This window comes from Pecten maximus, chromosome 10 (genome assembly GCF_902652985.1).
Source record: "Pecten maximus chromosome 10, xPecMax1.1, whole genome shotgun sequence".
NCBI lineage: Eukaryota > Metazoa > Mollusca > Bivalvia > Pectinida > Pectinidae > Pecten > Pecten maximus.
The window spans coordinates 17,836,009-17,853,842 of NC_047024.1; the positions used below are offsets into that span (position 1 = coordinate 17,836,009).

At 35.2% G+C, this 17,834-nt stretch overlaps 3 protein-coding genes across 4 annotated transcripts; 2 read left to right on the forward strand and 1 right to left on the reverse strand.

The window, feature by feature from the left end:
• Positions 1-651: 651 nt before the first annotated feature.
• On the forward strand, positions 652-3,321 carry LOC117335415. Its single transcript, XM_033895386.1, has 5 exons — positions 652-773; positions 1,206-1,675; positions 1,808-1,978; positions 2,131-2,370; positions 2,569-3,321. The coding sequence occupies exons 2-5, from the start codon at positions 1,217-1,219 to the stop codon at positions 3,112-3,114; spliced, it is 1,416 nt and encodes a 471-aa protein (XP_033751277.1). The 5' UTR covers positions 652-773; positions 1,206-1,216; the 3' UTR covers positions 3,115-3,321.
• Positions 3,322-5,659: 2,338 nt separating this feature from the next.
• Positions 5,660-8,198, forward strand: LOC117335416. The gene is made up of 5 exons (XM_033895387.1): positions 5,660-5,800; positions 6,091-6,560; positions 6,693-6,863; positions 7,013-7,252; positions 7,451-8,198. Exons 2-5 carry the CDS (start codon positions 6,102-6,104, stop codon positions 7,994-7,996), a joined length of 1,416 nt encoding a protein of 471 aa, XP_033751278.1. The 5' UTR covers positions 5,660-5,800; positions 6,091-6,101; the 3' UTR covers positions 7,997-8,198.
• A 5,746-nt stretch (positions 8,199-13,944) lies between these two features.
• Positions 13,945-16,704, reverse strand: LOC117335417. 2 transcript variants are annotated; one of them, XM_033895389.1, is made up of 5 exons: positions 16,377-16,704; positions 15,526-15,995; positions 15,219-15,389; positions 14,829-15,068; positions 13,945-14,630 (listed from the first exon to the last, which is right to left on the reverse strand). In XM_033895389.1, the coding sequence occupies exons 2-5, from the start codon at positions 15,982-15,984 to the stop codon at positions 14,085-14,087; spliced, it is 1,416 nt and encodes a 471-aa protein (XP_033751280.1). In that variant the 5' UTR covers positions 15,985-15,995; positions 16,377-16,704; the 3' UTR covers positions 13,945-14,084. The 2 variants fall into 2 exon arrangements, with proteins under 2 accessions (XP_033751280.1, XP_033751279.1); XM_033895388.1 differs by having other exon boundaries at positions 16,328-16,704.
• Positions 16,705-17,834: the final 1,130 nt, after the last annotated feature.

A 17,834-nucleotide genomic window follows, 5' to 3' on the forward strand; every position in this document is an offset into this window, starting at 1 on the left:
GCAAAATAAAAAAAACATTATATTAAATGTGTATTAAGTATTTGTGTATACTTGTGAATACGAAACTGTTGTGACATTGATGAGTGATGATGCGTTTTATTAAGTATATACTGGAAAGTAATACTGGAAAGTACTTAATAAAGGCAATTACCCTAGAGAGAATATATTACATTCAATATATAATATAACCTTTGGGAGCAGCATTGACAGCATTTTGATACCTGTGTTTCTGTCTCGGGTGAAAAGAACTGTCTTGTGCAAGTCTATGATATAATTTAAGCTACGTAACACCATGTTATTATTAACAACACCTTATACAATGACTTGATAACAATTACTGTAAAATTATTCGTGTGTATATAATGATTTTTTTATACTAATTACTTGAAATTGTGTTACAGTATATATGATGTCTTATTCTATACTAAACATGCTGACATATGTACAATTATAGACGTAGGGGTTTCTATGAAGAAGTCCGAAAAGCCTGTGACGTATTTTTCTAATTCGGTACATCTCTGGCGTTTTCCGCGCGCCAATACCAATCGATCAAACATGTAGAAGCGTATTTTAGCGAACAAGTTTCAGCCTGCCGCGGTAAACAGTATAAATAGGGGTGCGAACAGACGACAGGCAGCAGTGTGTATTGGATCGGCGAGGTGAACACATTCACTGTACTGTACCTACGACTACACACGTATACAGTGTAAAGCTATCGACTGGTTATAAACTACATATACCTAAGCTACCTTACTCTACGGTTATTAGAAAAGGTGATTTATGTAAACAAATCTTAAAGGTTTTGAATAAGAATGTCAAACTTAATCAATACTATTTTATAGGAAGCGTAATTGATGTTAAAATTTAGCTAGTAAACCTCACAGCCTTTACCTTCATTTGCCCTAATAGTAACAGATCGTATATAGGGTTTAAAAAGAAAGTTCGCCTGAAGAGACTGTTTCATTTCATATACTACGTATGTAAGTAAAGGTGGTTTCAACGAAATAATTATAGGTTTTCATCAAAACAAAATTAAGAAATATTTCTATCATCTTTGTTCAAGTTTAGAAGTTTTTGTTGTATAGATGTAAATATTACCAATCGTTAGACAATTATAACAATTCATGTATATTTATCTCTAGTATACCAATAAAGTAAAGTAATGGAGGAATAAGAATATAACGTTTTTATAAATATATTTTCAGATTTTATAATCATGGCGGCACCACCCATGCTTCCACCTGGAGGACTCCTTGAAATCGTCTTCTCCTTTGATACTACCGGATCCATGTCCTCCATACTTGAGGAGGTCCAGGGAAGGCTACAGGACATGATACAGCGCCTCCAGGCGGATATTCCCGGCATCAGAATTGGTGTCATAGCCCATGGCGATTACTGTGACGAAAAAGTCTTCTACTTGACCAAAGAACTTGACCTATGTACAAACGTTGTAGAACTTTGTAACTTCGTGAAGGGTGTGGAAGGAACTGGTGGTGGAGATGAAGATGAATGTTATGAATTAATTCTCCGAATGGTTCGACAAAATTTCACATGGACGCCAGCATCACAGAAAATCCTGGTCATGATTGGAGACGCCAAACCCCATGAACCTGAATATGAACTGAATGTTGATAACATTGACTGGAGAGCAGAAGTCACGGATCTTCACAATATGGTAAGTAATGGAACCATAACTGATCAATAACCTGTATGATTCAGAAATAATTATACATTTATCATATCAATATGAATCTCTAAAGGACTAAGTTCATTCCTGTAAAATCAATAATGACAATTCTTTTTTCAGGGTGTGAAAATATATGGTGTCCAGGTGTTTGATCACCAAGGCGTTGAGGACTTCTACAAGACGATTTCCACAAACACAGAAGGACATTACCTCAAGCTGAACGAATTTTCCAATATCTGTGACTTCCTCATGGCTATCTGTTATCGGGAGAGGGGCGAGGACCTTTTTTCTGTAAGTATCAAACACTGCCAAAAATCATGCAAATGTTTACCTGGAATATGAACTGAATTGATAAACATTATGCATTGTTCTTATCTTTCAGTTAGATAAAGCTTAAACATAGTAAAGACAAATATCAATAATTTCTAATTTGTCTATTACAGGGCTACGAAGCCGAAGTCCGAGGTCGATATGGGTCAGGTGGTATTAACAGAGACCTAGAGGGATTATTTGGAACTCTGAGGAAGACCGATTCAAGTACAAGTGGCATTCACCCAGCCCCGTCACTTATTTCACCAATGTCATCTACAACAACGACTGTTACAATGCCAACACCAAAGGTGACTCCTAATAGGCCAAGGGTGAATCCCAAGCGAAGGAACGTCACTGCCAGCAATATAAAGGTAACGACTGGTTTTTAGAGGCTTTATATTTTAAACAAAATTTTAAAATCCAAATATCGAACCAAAATTTGAATAATAATCACTGTAAATAAATTCCTTCGGCACTGCTCCAAGATTAAATTTCTTCTCTTGATATTAACTTGTTTTAGCTAGTGGGAATGCAACATCAACTAATAATTATATATTAAAATTTTCCAGAACAAATTCAAGAAAAGTGGTGATGATGCTGATATGATTCCAAGAGAGAAAACAACGAATAAAGCCTTCACGTGCAACTGTCTAGATTGGACGTCATGGAGACTGGCGTATATTCCAACAGACGTGAATGAAGAAAAGACAAAACGTGGATTCAGGCGGAACTTCAGGGGAGCATGTCATAGGCGTGTTCAACTTTTCAGAGACAATTGCAAATCAGCCCTCTATGAGGTAGCAGTACAAACAAAGGCACGTGGAAAACGCCACGTGATGTTCTCCAAGGTCATTTCCGGTACTATTGACAATCGTGAATGGGAATACAATCTTCTGTTTGGAGCGAAACAACGACTTCGCAGACAAATAAAAAGTGTTGTCGAACAGGGCTGCAAAGTGTTTGTAAGAAGGGCAGTCCTGAGTAAGAAATCTCTTGCTGAAGTGGACACTTTGAACAAATATAGTTACGCATGGAACCTCCAGAAATATACTCGTCAACACAGACGTGTCGTGAGAGACTATGTCGTCATTTCCGGTGAATGTATGGAGGAATAAATTGGAGATTTGTGACACTGATAACTTAAGTGATGAAATAGGAAATATATGAACAGTATGTGATATCCAAGTAAATTGCCATTTCATTCCCTTGCCATTTCATGTTAAATACATATTTGTTATATATGTGCCATATGTATATATTTATCGTATTACTTTTTACCTATCTTGTTATTGTTTTGGTTGAAATAAAAATTATTAATGATTTATCTTTGTCGTCGTATATCAATGATGTCAAATGGTAAACAGATGATTATCGTCTGACAATATCAAGTAATAAAATTCAAACTCCATTAAGAATATGTATTTCAATGTAGTAACATTATCCGTGTTGTAAAAAAACATATAAACTTGTGGTGGGAAGAAATATGAAAACAAGCGAAAATAATACCACCAACCAGCGTAATATGAATAATAGGGTAAGAAGTTCTTGGATGATAAATATCGCTTTAGATCTAACATTTTGGTGTTTTCCAGTTGTATATGGGTGTATATCTAAACGATCAGTATATACATATGTACATGTAATATCAAATATATACATGTGATTATTGACTGAACTCTCGTCACATGCACGTTAGTTTACAGGGGTCGATAAAGCATTATAAAAGAAAATTTGATCAGTTCAATTTCTCTGATTATATATGATATGTTTATGTCGAAAAATGAACAAAACTCATCTTACAAACCTTATTAAGATACGATGATAATGAACAGATAAATTGATAGCGATACATGTATCGGTGGTAATCGTCTTATAGCGCATTTGGACTGAAATATTTTTGCTAATTTATTTGAGTATGCTTATTCATCATTTCGTTGACCAGTTTAAATTCAGCTATACGTTTAACATCTAGTGGACCAAAATGTAAAACGCTGACAGTAGTTTAGAATATAATAATTGAGAATATAAAAACAAAATTAGAAAATAGTAAATAATATTCTTCATACTATACCACAATTTGAACTAGGAATCGATAACCAGTACAATGGGTATGAATGTGACTTTAAGGCAAAAGTTAAAATAGCATGAATGAGAAGAAATAAATAAACAAATAATGAAAAAACAACAGTTAAATATCAGAGGTGACACGAGGATATCTGCTAAGGTCAAACGAACTACACTGCGTGGATGTGATAAAAAGTATAAACCTAACATTGCAAGTAGGCATCGGGATGTTAACACAATAGGAATGATATTGTTGAAAAAAGAAATAATGAAACAAAGAGCCCGCTGTACAATACGCTATAACACATGGATTTGCTTGTGTTCCATTACCTTGTGGTTTAATGACCAACTAAGTTATTTATGAATAACCATCACATATTGATTTGATATTTTTGAAAATAAACTTTAAATTCTATTAACCACGATCACTATATACAATTATCATCTGATATGGTATATACAGAAACGGCTTCATCGTTTTTAAAAAGCTAATTATCATGTTCATTTAATACTTTTGTTATATTATAGAATTATAGAGTTTATCCATTGTCGTTCAGAAATAAGCTATTCAATGATTAGAAAGATTTGCTTATCAAAATATTGTCTCACAATCAAATAAAAACAAAAGCATATACATATTACGTGTAACTCGTTATCCAAATGATACTAGGACCCTTACATCAACAACAGCCACAAATGCATTATCTATTGATACGAGTACTTATAATATTTTCGCATTACTTAATCGGGAGATTCGGCAAACTAAGTACAATGCTTATAATAATACATATATTGATTAAATCATAACAAAAATGAATAATTTAAAGGAGGATGTGACATTGTGGAAATGTGTATATACTGAACTTATAATAGCAAATATTATATACAAACTCCCGGGAACGATGTTAATAGAAGCAAGAACTGAGGTAGCATATTTTACCATACTATTTATCACCAAAAGTCAGACACGTATTATTGTAAAAAAACCTTACTTGTGTTACATGAAAGATCGTGCGTATGTCAACAGAGATTACATGTATATGGAAAACACGTGCTGACATACAAAACAATGTGTAACATTCGATCGAAATTGTTTTAATAGAATCGAGAGGTCATATGTATACACGACTAAGAATTTGACCAGATTGATGATCTATATAATCCCTGTTGTGTATTTTGCTCTGTCTAACGATTTATAATGTAGAACAGCACACTTATACAATGAAGAAACACAATTCCAGTATCGCATCAACATTGTGATGAATGAATGCTATACTTTTGTTGAGAATTATCAAGGATATGACTTCTAATGAGCTTTTGTCTTCATTAATATATATATATATATATATATATACGGTCCGCCGAGGCCTTTCATATTTTAACTATGCTGGCCTATGCATATTTATAGACACGGGGCTTAATTCTACAAAAAAGTCCGAATACGCTGTGACGCGATTTCTAACTCGATACACCTCTGCTTTTTCCCAATGAAGTGGTATCGATCGGTACAAACATGTAGTGGCGTATTTTAGAGAACATGTCTCAGCCTGCCGCGGGAAACAGTATAAATAGGGCTGCGAGCAGACGACAGGCAGCAGTGTGTATTGGATCGGCGAGGTGAACACATACACTGTACTATACCTACGACTACACACTTACATGTGTATATAGGGTAAAGCTATCAACTGGTAAACTACATATACCTGATCTACCTTACACTGCGGATATTAGAAAGAGGTGATTAATGAAAGCAAATCTTAATCATTACTATTTCTAGTTGTTGTTGATATCAGATCTAAAACCTCACAGTCTTAAGGGTATCTTCATTTTGTCCAATTGCAACAAATCTTGTATAGGGTTTAAAAAGAGCAGATACGTTCACCTTAAGAGACTGCTCAATTCCATCAAAACCTCAGACAATACTGTCATAATGTATTGAATATAACAAATCTAGAAAATAATGTCATTATATATCAAAGTAGTATGTACGAATAAGTAAGTTAATTGATCTATAAATCTCCTTTCAGATTTAATAATCATGGCGGCACCACCCATGCTTCCACCTGGAGGACTCCTTGAAATCGTCTTCTCCTTTGATACTACCGGATCCATGTCTTCCATACTTGAGGAGGTCCAGGGAAGGCTACAGGACATGATACAGCGCCTCCAGGCGGACATTCCTGGCATAAGAATCGGTGTCATAGCCCATGGCGATTACTGTGACGAAAAAGTCTTCTACTTGACCAAGGAACTTGATCTCTGTACAGACGTTGTAGAACTTTGTAACTTCGTGAAGGGGGTGGAAGGAACTGGTGGCGGAGATGAAGATGAATGTTATGAATTAATTCTCCGAATGGTCCGACAAAACTTCACATGGACACCAGCATCACAGAAAATCCTGGTCATGATTGGAGACGCCAAACCCCATGAACCTGAATATGAACTGAATGTTGATAACATTGACTGGAGAGCAGAAGTCACGGATCTTCACAATATGGTAAGTAATGGAACCATAACTGATCAATAACCTGTATGATTCAGAAATAATTATACATTTATCATATCAATATGAATCTCTAAAGGACTAAGTTCATTCCTGTAAAATCAATAATGACAATTCTTTTTTCAGGGTGTGAAAATATATGGTGTCCAGGTGTTTGATCACCAAGGCGTTGAGGACTTCTACAAGACGATTTCCACAAACACAGAAGGACATTACCTCAAGCTGAACGAATTTTCCAATATCTGTGACTTCCTCATGGTTATCTGTTATCGGGAGAGGGGCGAGGATCTATTTTCTGTAAGTATCAAACACTGCCAAATCACTCAAATGTTTAACTGGAATATGAACTGAATAGATAAGCATTATGAATTTTTCTAATCTTTCAGTTAGATAAAGCTTAAACATACAAAAGACAATATCAATAATTTCTAATTTGTCTATTACAGGGCTACGAAGCCGAGGTCCGAGGTCGGTATGGGTCAGGTGGTATTAACAGAGACCTAGAGGGATTATTTGGAACTCTGAGGAAGACCGATTCAAGTACAAGTGGCATTCACCCAGCCCCGTCACTTATTTCACCAATGTCATCTACAACAACGACTGTTACAATGCCAACACCAAAGGTGACTCCTAATAGGCCAAGGGTGAATCCCAAGCGAAGGAACGTCACTGCCAGCAATATAAAGGTAACGACTGGTTTTTAGAGGCTTTATATTTTAAACAAAATTTTAAAATCCAAATATCGAACCAAAATTTGAATAATAATCACTGTAAATAAATTCCTTCGGCACTGCTCCAAGATTAAATTTCTTTTCTTGATATTAACTTGTTTTAGCTAGTGGGAATGCAACATCAACTAATAATTATATATTAAAATTTTCCAGAACAAATTCAAGAAAAGTGGTGATGATGCTGATATGATTCCAAGAGAGAAAACAACGAATAAAGCCTTCACGTGCAACTGTCTAGATTGGACGTCATGGAGACTGGCGTATATTCCAACAGACGTGAATGAAGAAAAGACAAAACGTGGATTCAGGCGGAACTTCAGGGGAGCATGCCATAGACGTGTTCAACTGTTTAGAGACAATTGCAAATCAGCCCTCTATGAGGTGGCAGTACAAACAAAGGCACGTGGAAAACGCCACGTGATGTTCTCCAAGGTCATTTCCGGTACTAATGACAATTGTGAATGGGAATACAATCTTCTGTTTGGAGCGAAACAACGACTTCGCAGACAAATAAAAAGTGTTGTCGAGCAGGGCTGCAAAGTGTTTGTAAGAAGGGCAGTCCTGAGTAAGAAATCCCTTGCTGAACTGGACACTTTGAACAAATATAGTTACGCATGGAATATTCAAAAAGACACTCGTCAACACAGACGTGTCGTGAGAGACTCTGTCGTCATTTCCGGTGAAAGTATGGAGGAATAAGTTAAAGATTTGTGACACTGATAACTTAAGTGATGAAATAGGAAATATATGAACAGTATGTGATATCGAATTAAATTGCCATTGCATTCCTTGCCATTCCATGTTAATTACATATTTGTTATATAAATGTGCCATATGTATATATTTTTCGTATTACTTTTTACCTATCTTGTTATTGTTTTGGTTGAAATAAAAATTAATATTGACTTATCCTTGTCGTTGTATATCAGTGGTGTCAAATGGTCAACAGATGATTATCGTCTTATAATATCATGGAATAAAATTCAAACTGTATTCAGAAGATTTATTTCAATGTTGTAACGTTATCCGTAATGTAAACAAACATTAAACTTGTGGTGTGAGACATATGAAAACAAACGAAAATGAAACCACCACTCAGCGTAATATGAATAATAGGGTGTGAAAATCTTGGATGACCAGCTGTAAATTCTGAAAGAGACATCTCTGTCATCGTGTTCAACTGAGAACGATGTTTTATATTGTAAAACAATCCAAGTTTGGTATTACCTTTCTGATTTATATAATGTGTGTACAAATAAAAAATCAAAGTAAAATAAGTTTTGAATGGTATTAACAGACGCATGTAACGATCAAAACCGTGTGACTGCACTTTTAGTATGGACTTAGTAATAGACACAATAGATACATTAAACCTCGATACTGCAGTCTTCTAGAATTTCTTATTTATTACAGGTGACAAAAATAATGGTAGTCCAGAAAACCCCGAAAAACAAAATAGGTATAATCAAATGCTCAATTATATCATAAGTAAATCTATTTGGTGCATTTTCTAAATTGCAGTTTCCATTTTTGGAATGCCATATAACTATCTACTATGTCATATGTAAACGATCCAAATAATCTACTTATATTACATCGCAGCTAGGGTTTACAAATGGCACGTGCTGTCCACATTGAATAAGGGTTGTCAGAAAGTGAATCAATATATAAATAACTTTATAAAATGAAATTCAGCTTCTGTAAATTCTTGGAAGACGAAATGCTTCACAATTTATAGGTACTCTGCTTATCGCTAAAAAGTATTCTCTAATGGACGTATTTAGAAAATCAATATGAGACATACCATATACCGATGTGTATTAAAACGTTTAACAATAAATATCCAAAAGGGAGGGAACTTAAATATGTAGCTAGGTTTTTAGCTAGGTTTTTACAAGATAAAAACCTATACTAAGTGATTTCACATGTTTCCTAAAATGATTTGATTTGTATATACATCGCGAGTGTAAATAAGATGACCTTGATGTACTGCATGAATTAGTACGCATTCTCGTAGATTTTTTAAGTATGTTTTTTCCTCTGCTGTAAATACAGCATGCTAAAACAATTGAGTAAATTTTGTTCTAGTATAGCCACTAATTTGTATAAGATATATATGGCAGAACAGTGTGCCTTATCTTCATCAGAGGGGCGTCACTTCAGGTTCTGTTTATTTTCTTTCATTTGTTTTCTGTCCGAAAGTGGTCTTAAAGTGCCAGGACGTTTTTTTTTACCCTTCTGCAAGGTTTGTATCCTATCCAGAAATATCAGTAACAGACTTCGGGTTTTTTGTAACTAGTTCGGAAGAGTTTGTAACAGAAGCACTTTAGCTTAATTGTCCGGAAAAAACAAGGCTTATCTACCTTGAAGCGATTTTGAAATCCTTACCTGAAGCTTAATTCACTTCTACTATACCATTACATTCCTTAATTTCCTATTCCATTCTGTGCAATTAAACAAATAAACAACACTGTACTCTTTCATAGATCCTATGACTTTAGGTAACCAGAGTGTAGGTGGATATCGTAGATCCCATGACTTTATAGGTACAAATGTAACCAGAGTGTAGGTGGATATCGTAGATCCCATGACTTTATAGGTACAAATGTAACCAGAGTGTAGGTAGATATCGTAGATCCTGTAACTTTATAGGTAACCGGAGTGTAGGTGGATATCGTGGATCCTATGACTTTATAGGTAACCAGAGTGTAGGTGGATATCGTAGATCATGTGACTTTATAGGTAACCAGAGTGTAGGTGGATATCGTAGATCATGTGACTTTATAGGTAACTAGAGTGTAGGTGGATATCGTAGATCCTATGTCGTTATAGGTAACCAGAGTGTAGGTGGATATCGTAGATCCTATGACTTTATAGGTAACCAGAGTGTATGTGGATATCGTAGATTATGTGACTTTATAGGTAACCAGAGTGTAGGTGGATATCGTAGATCCTATTACATTATAGGTAACCAGAGTGTAGGTGGATATCGTAGATCCTATAACTTTATAGGTAACCAGAGTTTAGACGGACATCGTAGATCCTATGACATTATAGGTAACCGGAGTGTAGGTGGATATCGTGGATCCTATGACTTTATAGGTAACCAGAGTGTAGGTGGATATCGTAGATCCTATGACATTATAGGTTACCAAAGTGTAGGTGGATATCGTAGATCCTATGACTTTATAGGTAACCAGAGTGTATGAGGATATCGTAGATCATGTGACTTTATAGATAACCAGAGTGTAGGTGGATATCGTAGATCCTATGACTTTATAGGTAGCCAGAGTGTAGGTGGATATCGTAGATCATGTGACTTTATAGGTAACCAGAGTGTAGGTGGATATCGTAGATCCTATGACGTTATAGGTAACCAGAGTGTAGGTGGATATCGTAGATCCTATGACTTTATAGGTAACCAGAGTGTAGGTGGATATCGTAGATCCTATGACTTTATAGGTAACCAGAGTGTAGGTGGATATTGTAGTTCCTATGTCATTATAGGTAACCAGAGTGTAGGTGGATATTGTAGTTCCTATGACTTTAGAGGTAACCAGAGTGTAGGTGGATATCATAGATCCTATGACTTTATAGATAACCAGAGTTTAGGTGGATATCGTAGATCCTATGCTTTTATGGAGGGTTAGTATAAGCAGTACACATTAAGTCATTGGCAGTAAGCAGTACGCAGTAAGCCCTTGACTATACGTAATACGCAATAACCCCTAAGCAGTAAACAGTAAGCAACGAGCCCTAGACTAAATGCAGTACACGATAAGTCTAGGAAATAAGCAGTACGCAGTAAGCCTTAAGCTATAAGCAGTACGCAGTATGCATTATGCTATGAGCAGTACGCATACAGCCCACAACTATTAGCATTACGCAATAACTCCTAGTACGTTTTTTCATAGATATTACTGTGTAAGCCTTAGACTATAAACAGTATGCAATCAGCCATACATATCACGCTGTAAGCTCTATAAGCAGTTCGCAGTTTTCCATAGATATCACGGTGTAAGACCTATAGCTATAAGCAGTATGCAGTCAGCCTTATACTATAAGCAGTAAATGTATACCTAGAAGTAAGTAGTAAGCAGTAAATCTATACTAAGAAGAACGCAGTAAGTAGTTGATTTATAGCTGCAAATTCGCAGTAAGCAGTAGATATATTGCTGTCACTTATGGAATTCCACTGCTGTAACATTTTCAGGCTATACATTTACCTCCCCATGGAAGAAAGAGAGACTTGAGAGATGTATTGTTATTGGGTACATCTGTTCTCCACACTTTAGAGATGCATTGTTATCGGGTACATCTGTTCTCCACACTTTGGAGATGTGTTGTTATTGGGTACATCTGTTCTCGGTACTTTAGAGATGTATTGTTATTGGGTACATCTGTTCTCCACACTTTATAGATGTGTTGTTATTGTGTACATCTGTTCTCCACACTTTAGAGATGTGTTGTTTTTGGGTATATCTGTTCCCCACACTTTAGAGATGTATTGTTATTGTGTATATCTGTTTCCCACACTTTAGAGTTGTATTGTTATTGGGTATATCTGTTCCCCACACTTAAGAGATGTCTCGTTATTGGGAACTTCTGTTCATATCTGTTCTCCACACTTTAGAGATGTCTCGTTATTGTGTATATCTGTCCTTCACACTTTAGAGATGTCTCGTTATTGGATATATCTGTTCCTCACACTTTAGAGATGTATTGTTATTGGGTACATCTGTTCTCCACACTTTAGAGATGTATTGTTATTGGGTATCTGTTCTCCACACTTTAGAGTTGTATTGTTATTGTGTATATCTGTTCCCCACACTTTAGAGATGTATTGTTATTGTGTACATCTGTTCTCCACACTTTAGAGATGTATTGTTATTGGGTACATCTGTTCTCCACACGTTAGAGATGTATTGTTATTGGGTACATCTGTTCTCCACACTTTAGAGATGTGTTGTTATTGGGTACATCTGTCCTCGGTACTTTAGAGATGTATTGTTATTGGGTACATCTGTTCTCTACACTTTAGAGATGTATTGTTATTGTGTACATCTGTTCTCCACACTTTATAGATGTATTGTTATTGTGTACATCTGTTCTCCACACTTTATAGATGTGTTGTTATTGTGTACATCTGTTCTCCACACTTGAGAGATGTGTTGTTATTGGGTACATCTGTTCTCCACACTTTATAGATGTATTGTTATTGGGTATATCTGTTCCCCACACTTTAGAGATGTATTGTTATTGGATAAATCTGTTCTCCACACTTGAGAGATGTATTGTTATTGGGTATATATGTTCCCCACACTTTAGAGATGTATTGTTATTGGGTATATATGTTCTCCACACTTTGGAGATGTCTTGTTATTGTGTATATCTGTTCTCCACACTTTAGAGATGTATTATTATTGGGTATATCTGTTCTTCACACTTTAGAGATGTATTGTTATTGGGTATATCTGTTCATATCTGTTCTCCACACTTTAGAGATGTATTGTTATTGGGTATATCTGTTCGTATCTGTTCTCCACACTTTAGAGATGTCTCGTTATTGTGTATATCTGTCCTTCACACTTTAGAGATGTCTTGTTATTGTGTATATCTGTCCTTAACACTTTAGAGATGTCTTGTTATTGGGTATATCTGTCCTTCACACTTTAGAGATGTCTCGTTATTGGGTATATCTGTTCTCCACACTTTAGAGATGTATTATTATTGGGTATATCTGTCCTTCACACTTTAGAGATGTCTCGTTATTGTGTATATCTGTCCTTCACACTTTAGAGATGTCTTGTTATTGTGTATATCTGTTCCTCACACTTTAGAGATGTATTGTTATTGGGTATATCTGTTCGTATCTGTTCTCCACACTTTAGAGATGTCTCGTTATTGTGTATATCTGTCCTTCACACTTTAGAGATGTCTTGTTATTGTGTATATCTGTCCTTCACACTTTACAAAGGTATTGTTATCGGGTATATCTGTTCTCCACACTTTAGAGTTGTATTGTAATTGGGTATATCTGTTCTCCACACTTTAGAGATGTATTGTTATTGGGTATATCTGTTCCCCACACTTTAGAAAGGTATTGTTATCGGGTAGATCTGTTCTCGACACTTTAGAGATGTCTTGTTATTGAACATATCTGTTCTCTACACTTTAGAGATGCGTTGATATTGGATATATCTGTTCTCAATACTTTAGAGATGGATAGATTTTGTTCCATACATTTTAGAGATGTAATGCTGTTGGTTAAGTCTATTCTCCATACTTTAGAGTTGCATTCGTTCATTGCTTATATCACATCACTTGGTATGATTTGAATAGTTCATTATTTTTATTTAATTTTTGTAGCGTTTGTTATTGATATTGAAATGAAGTTAACACTTTTAATTTACGTATTGATTTTCATTAGATATAACAGTGTATATGATGAAAAACAGGTTATAAAATTCGCATTTAATATCATACTTTTTTTTACATACGAAGGAGATACTGTTACTTTTAGTCACTCATTCCATACTGACTATGTTTTTCTTTTTATGACTCATTTGACAATATCAGTTAAATAACAACAATACTGCCAACGATATATCAAATGGCTTTATTTAAAACCAAACAATTAACATACAAAATAAAAAATAATATAATTTAAAACTAATGTGACTTGGCAAGATATGACAATTTAGTTCAATGTCATTTTAGCACCTCAATATTATGTTAATGAGTTCATAACACATTGAAATTATGTCTTTAATCGGATGATAAAAGTTTATTCCTCCATACATTCACCGGAAATGACGACATAGTCTCTCACGACACGTCTGTGTTGACGAGTGTCTTTTTGAAGGTTCCATGCGTAACTATATTTGTCCAAAGTGTCTACTTCAGCAAAAGATTTCTTATTCAAGATTGCCCTTCTCACAAACACTTTGCAGCCCTGTTCGATAATGCTTTTTATTTGTCTGCGAAGTCGTTGTTTCGCTCCAAACAGAAGATTGTATTCCCATTCACGATTGTCAATAGTACCGGAAATGACCTTGGAGAACATCACGTGGCGTTTTCCACGTGCCTTTGTTTGTACTACTACCTCATAGAGGGCTGATTTACAATTGTCTCTGAATAGTTGGACACGTCTATGACATGCTCCCCTGAAGTTCCGCGTGAATCCACGTTTTGTCTTTTCTTCATTCACGTCTGTTGGAATGTACGCCAGTCGCCATGACGACCAATTTAAACAGTTGCACGTGAAGGCTTTATTCGTTGTTTTCTCTCTTGGAATCATATCAGCATCATCACCATTGCTCTTGAGTTTATTCTGGAAAAATGAAATAGATAATTATTAGTTGATGTTGAATTCACAGCAGCTTAAACAAATTAATATCAAGAAAAGAAATTTAATCTTAGATCATTGCCGAAGGAATTTATTTACAGTGATTAGTATTCAAATCTTTTTTTAATATTTGGAATTTAAAATTTTGTTTAAAATGTAAAGCCTCTAAAAACCAGTCGTTACCTTTATATTGCTGACAGTGACGTTCCTTCGCTTGGGATTCACCCTTGGCCTAATAGGAGTCACCTTTGGTATTGGCATTGTAACAGTCGTTGTTGTAGATGACATTGGTGAAATAAGTGGCGGGGCTGGGTGAATGTCACTTGTACCAGAATCGGCCTTCCTCAGAGTTCCAAATAATCCCTCTAGGTCTCTGTTAATACCACCTGACCCATATCGACCTCGGACCTCGGCTTCGTAGCCCTGTAATAGACAAATTGGAAATTATTGATATTTGTCTGAACGAAGCTTTAATTTTATCTAAATGATAGATAACAAATAATTTATTGTATACTAATCCATTTTATATGCCAGTTAAACTTTTATGTGTTTTTGGCAGTGTTTGATACTTACAGAAAATAGATCCTCGCCCCTCTCCCGATAACAAATAGCCATGAGGAAGTCACAGATGTTGGAAAATTCGCTCAGCTTGAGGTAATGTCCTTCTGTGTTTGTGGAAATCGTCTTGTAGAAGTCCTCAACATCTTGGTGATCAAACACCTGGACACCATATATTTTCACACCCTGAAAAATAAAGATTGATATTGTTGATTATACAGGAATTAACTCAGTGCTCTTTAGAGATAAATATTGATATTATAATGGTATAATTATTTCTGAATAATACAGGTTATTGATAAGTTATGGTTCCATTACTTACCATATTGTGAAGATCATTGACTTCTGCTCTCCAGTCAATGTTATCAACATTCAGTTCATATTCAGGTTCATGGGGTTTGGCGTCTCCAATCATGACCAGGATTTTCTGTGATGCTGGTGTCCATGTGAAATTTTGTCGGACCATTCGGAGAATTAATTCATAACATTCATCTTCATCTCCGCCACCAGTTCCTTCCACACCCTTCACGAAGTTACAAAGTTCTACAACGTTTGTACAGAGGTCAAGTTCCTTGGTCAAGTAGAAGACTTTGTCGTCACAGTAATCGCCATGGGCTATGACACCAATTCTGATGCCGGGAATATCAGCCTGGAGGCGCTGTATCATGTCCTGTAGCCTTCCCTGGACCTCCTCAAGTATGGAGGACATGGATCCGGTAGTATCAAAGGAGAAGACGATTTCAAGGAGTCCTCCAGGTGGAAGCATGGGTGGTGCCGCCATGATTATTAAATCTGAAAGGAGATTTATAGTTCAATTAAATTACTTATTCGTACATACTACTTTGATATAAAATGACATTATTTTTTAGATTTGTTATATTCAATACTTTATGACAGTATTGTCTGAGCTCCTGATGGAAAGGAGCAGTATCTTAAGGTGAACATATTTGTTCTTTTTAAACACTGTATAAGATTTGTTGTAATTGGGCAAAATAAAGATACCTTAGAAGTTATGGTAAAGACTGTGGGGTTTACAGCTAATATTAACAACGCTACCTAGAAATAGTAATGATTAAGTTACGTTCTCTAATTGAAAGCCTATAAGATTTGTTTATATTAATCACCTTTTTCTAATAACCTAAGAGTAAGGTAGCTTAGGTATATGTAGTTTACCAGTTGATAGCTTTACACTGTATAAGTGTGTAGTCGTAGGTATCGTACAGTGTATGTGTTCACCTCGCCGATCCAATACACACTGCTGCCTGTCGTCTGCTCGCAGCCCTATTTATACTGTTTACTGCGGCAGGCTGAAACTTGTTCGCTAAAAATACGCTACTACATGTTTGATAACGAACACCACTTCATTGGAAATTATCAGAGGAGTATCGAGTTAGAAATCGCGTCAGAGTGTATTCGGACTTTTTCGTAGAATTAAGCCTTGCGTCTACAACTATGCATGAGTCAGCACAGTTAGAATATGAAAGGCCTCAGTGGACCGCCGTATATATATTTATGAAGACCATGCCTCTTTAAAAGTATTATCCTTGATAATTTTCAATAAACGTATAATATTCATTTCATCATAATGTTCATGCGACACTGGAATTGTATTAACTCATTATATAAATGTGATACGCTACAGTATATATATCGATAGACAGAACGAAAACACAACAAGGATTATATAAATTATCAATTTAGTCAAATTCTCAGTCATGTATATATATGATATCTCGATTCTATTAAAAAAATGATCGAATGTTACACATTGTTCTGTATGTAAGCACGTGTGTGTTCATTTCCATATACATGTAGTCTTTATTGACTTACGCACGATCTGCTATGTAACATAAATACGTTATATTACAATAATATATGTCAGACTTTCGGTGATACATAGTATGGTAAAATATGTTACCTCAGTTCTTGCTTCTATTAACATTGATTCCTAGAGTTGATATATAATATTTGGTATTATAAGTTCAGTATATATACATTTCTACAATGTCACATCCTCCTTTAAATTACCCGTTTTCGTAATGATTTAATCAATATATGTATTATCATAAGCATTGTATTTAGTGTGCCGAATCTCCGGATTAAGTAATGCGAAAATATTATAAGTACTCGTATCAATAGATAATGTATTTGTGGCTGCTGTTGATGTAAGGGTCCTATTATCAGTTGGATAACGAGTTACACGCAATATACATGCACCCAGATGTAATATTGTTCATGATTAACCAAGATTTTTTCGAAAAAAAAAATTCATTTGTTTGACTTTTGTTTTTATTTGATTGTGAGAGAATATTTTAATTAGATATTTCCGATCCTTGAATAGCTTATTTCTGAACACCATTGGATAAAACACTTTCATTATTTGAATCTACAAAATATTGTACTTTGAGTTACGTTATGATGTGCTGTGTTTTATCAACAGTATTAATGAACTTGACAATAAGGTTTTGAAACGACGAAGCCGTTTCTATATATACCATATCAGATGGTAATTGTATATAGTGATCGTAATATAGAATTATAAGTTTATTCTTATGTTCTTCCTGGTCATTTCATTTCAATTTATTTATTTATTTTTTTCAAAAATATTAAATCACTATGTGTTGGTTCCTC

What these genes read in the sequence shown, in the direction of transcription:
- LOC117335415 (XM_033895386.1), top strand. Translation starts at nt 1,217, where the DNA reads ATGGCGGCACCACCCATGCTTCCACCTGGAGGACTCCTTGAAATCGTC. An exon ending in GGGGCGAGGACCTTTTTTCT is followed by an intron (nt 1,979 to 2,130) that starts GTAAGTATCAAA and finishes TGTCTATTACAG; the next exon opens with GGCTACGAAGCCGAAGTCCG. An exon ending in TCACTGCCAGCAATATAAAG is followed by an intron (nt 2,371 to 2,568) that starts GTAACGACTGGT and finishes AAAATTTTCCAG; the next exon opens with AACAAATTCAAGAAAAGTGG.
- LOC117335416 (XM_033895387.1), top strand. Translation starts at nt 6,102, where the DNA reads ATGGCGGCACCACCCATGCTTCCACCTGGAGGACTCCTTGAAATCGTC. An exon ending in GGGGCGAGGATCTATTTTCT is followed by an intron (nt 6,864 to 7,012) that starts GTAAGTATCAAA and finishes TGTCTATTACAG; the next exon opens with GGCTACGAAGCCGAGGTCCG. An exon ending in TCACTGCCAGCAATATAAAG is followed by an intron (nt 7,253 to 7,450) that starts GTAACGACTGGT and finishes AAAATTTTCCAG; the next exon opens with AACAAATTCAAGAAAAGTGG.
- LOC117335417 (XM_033895389.1), bottom strand. Translation starts at nt 15,984, where the DNA reads ATGGCGGCACCACCCATGCTTCCACCTGGAGGACTCCTTGAAATCGTC. An exon ending in GGGGCGAGGATCTATTTTCT is followed by an intron (nt 15,069 to 15,218) that starts GTAAGTATCAAA and finishes TGTCTATTACAG; the next exon opens with GGCTACGAAGCCGAGGTCCG. An exon ending in TCACTGTCAGCAATATAAAG is followed by an intron (nt 14,631 to 14,828) that starts GTAACGACTGGT and finishes TCATTTTTCCAG; the next exon opens with AATAAACTCAAGAGCAATGG.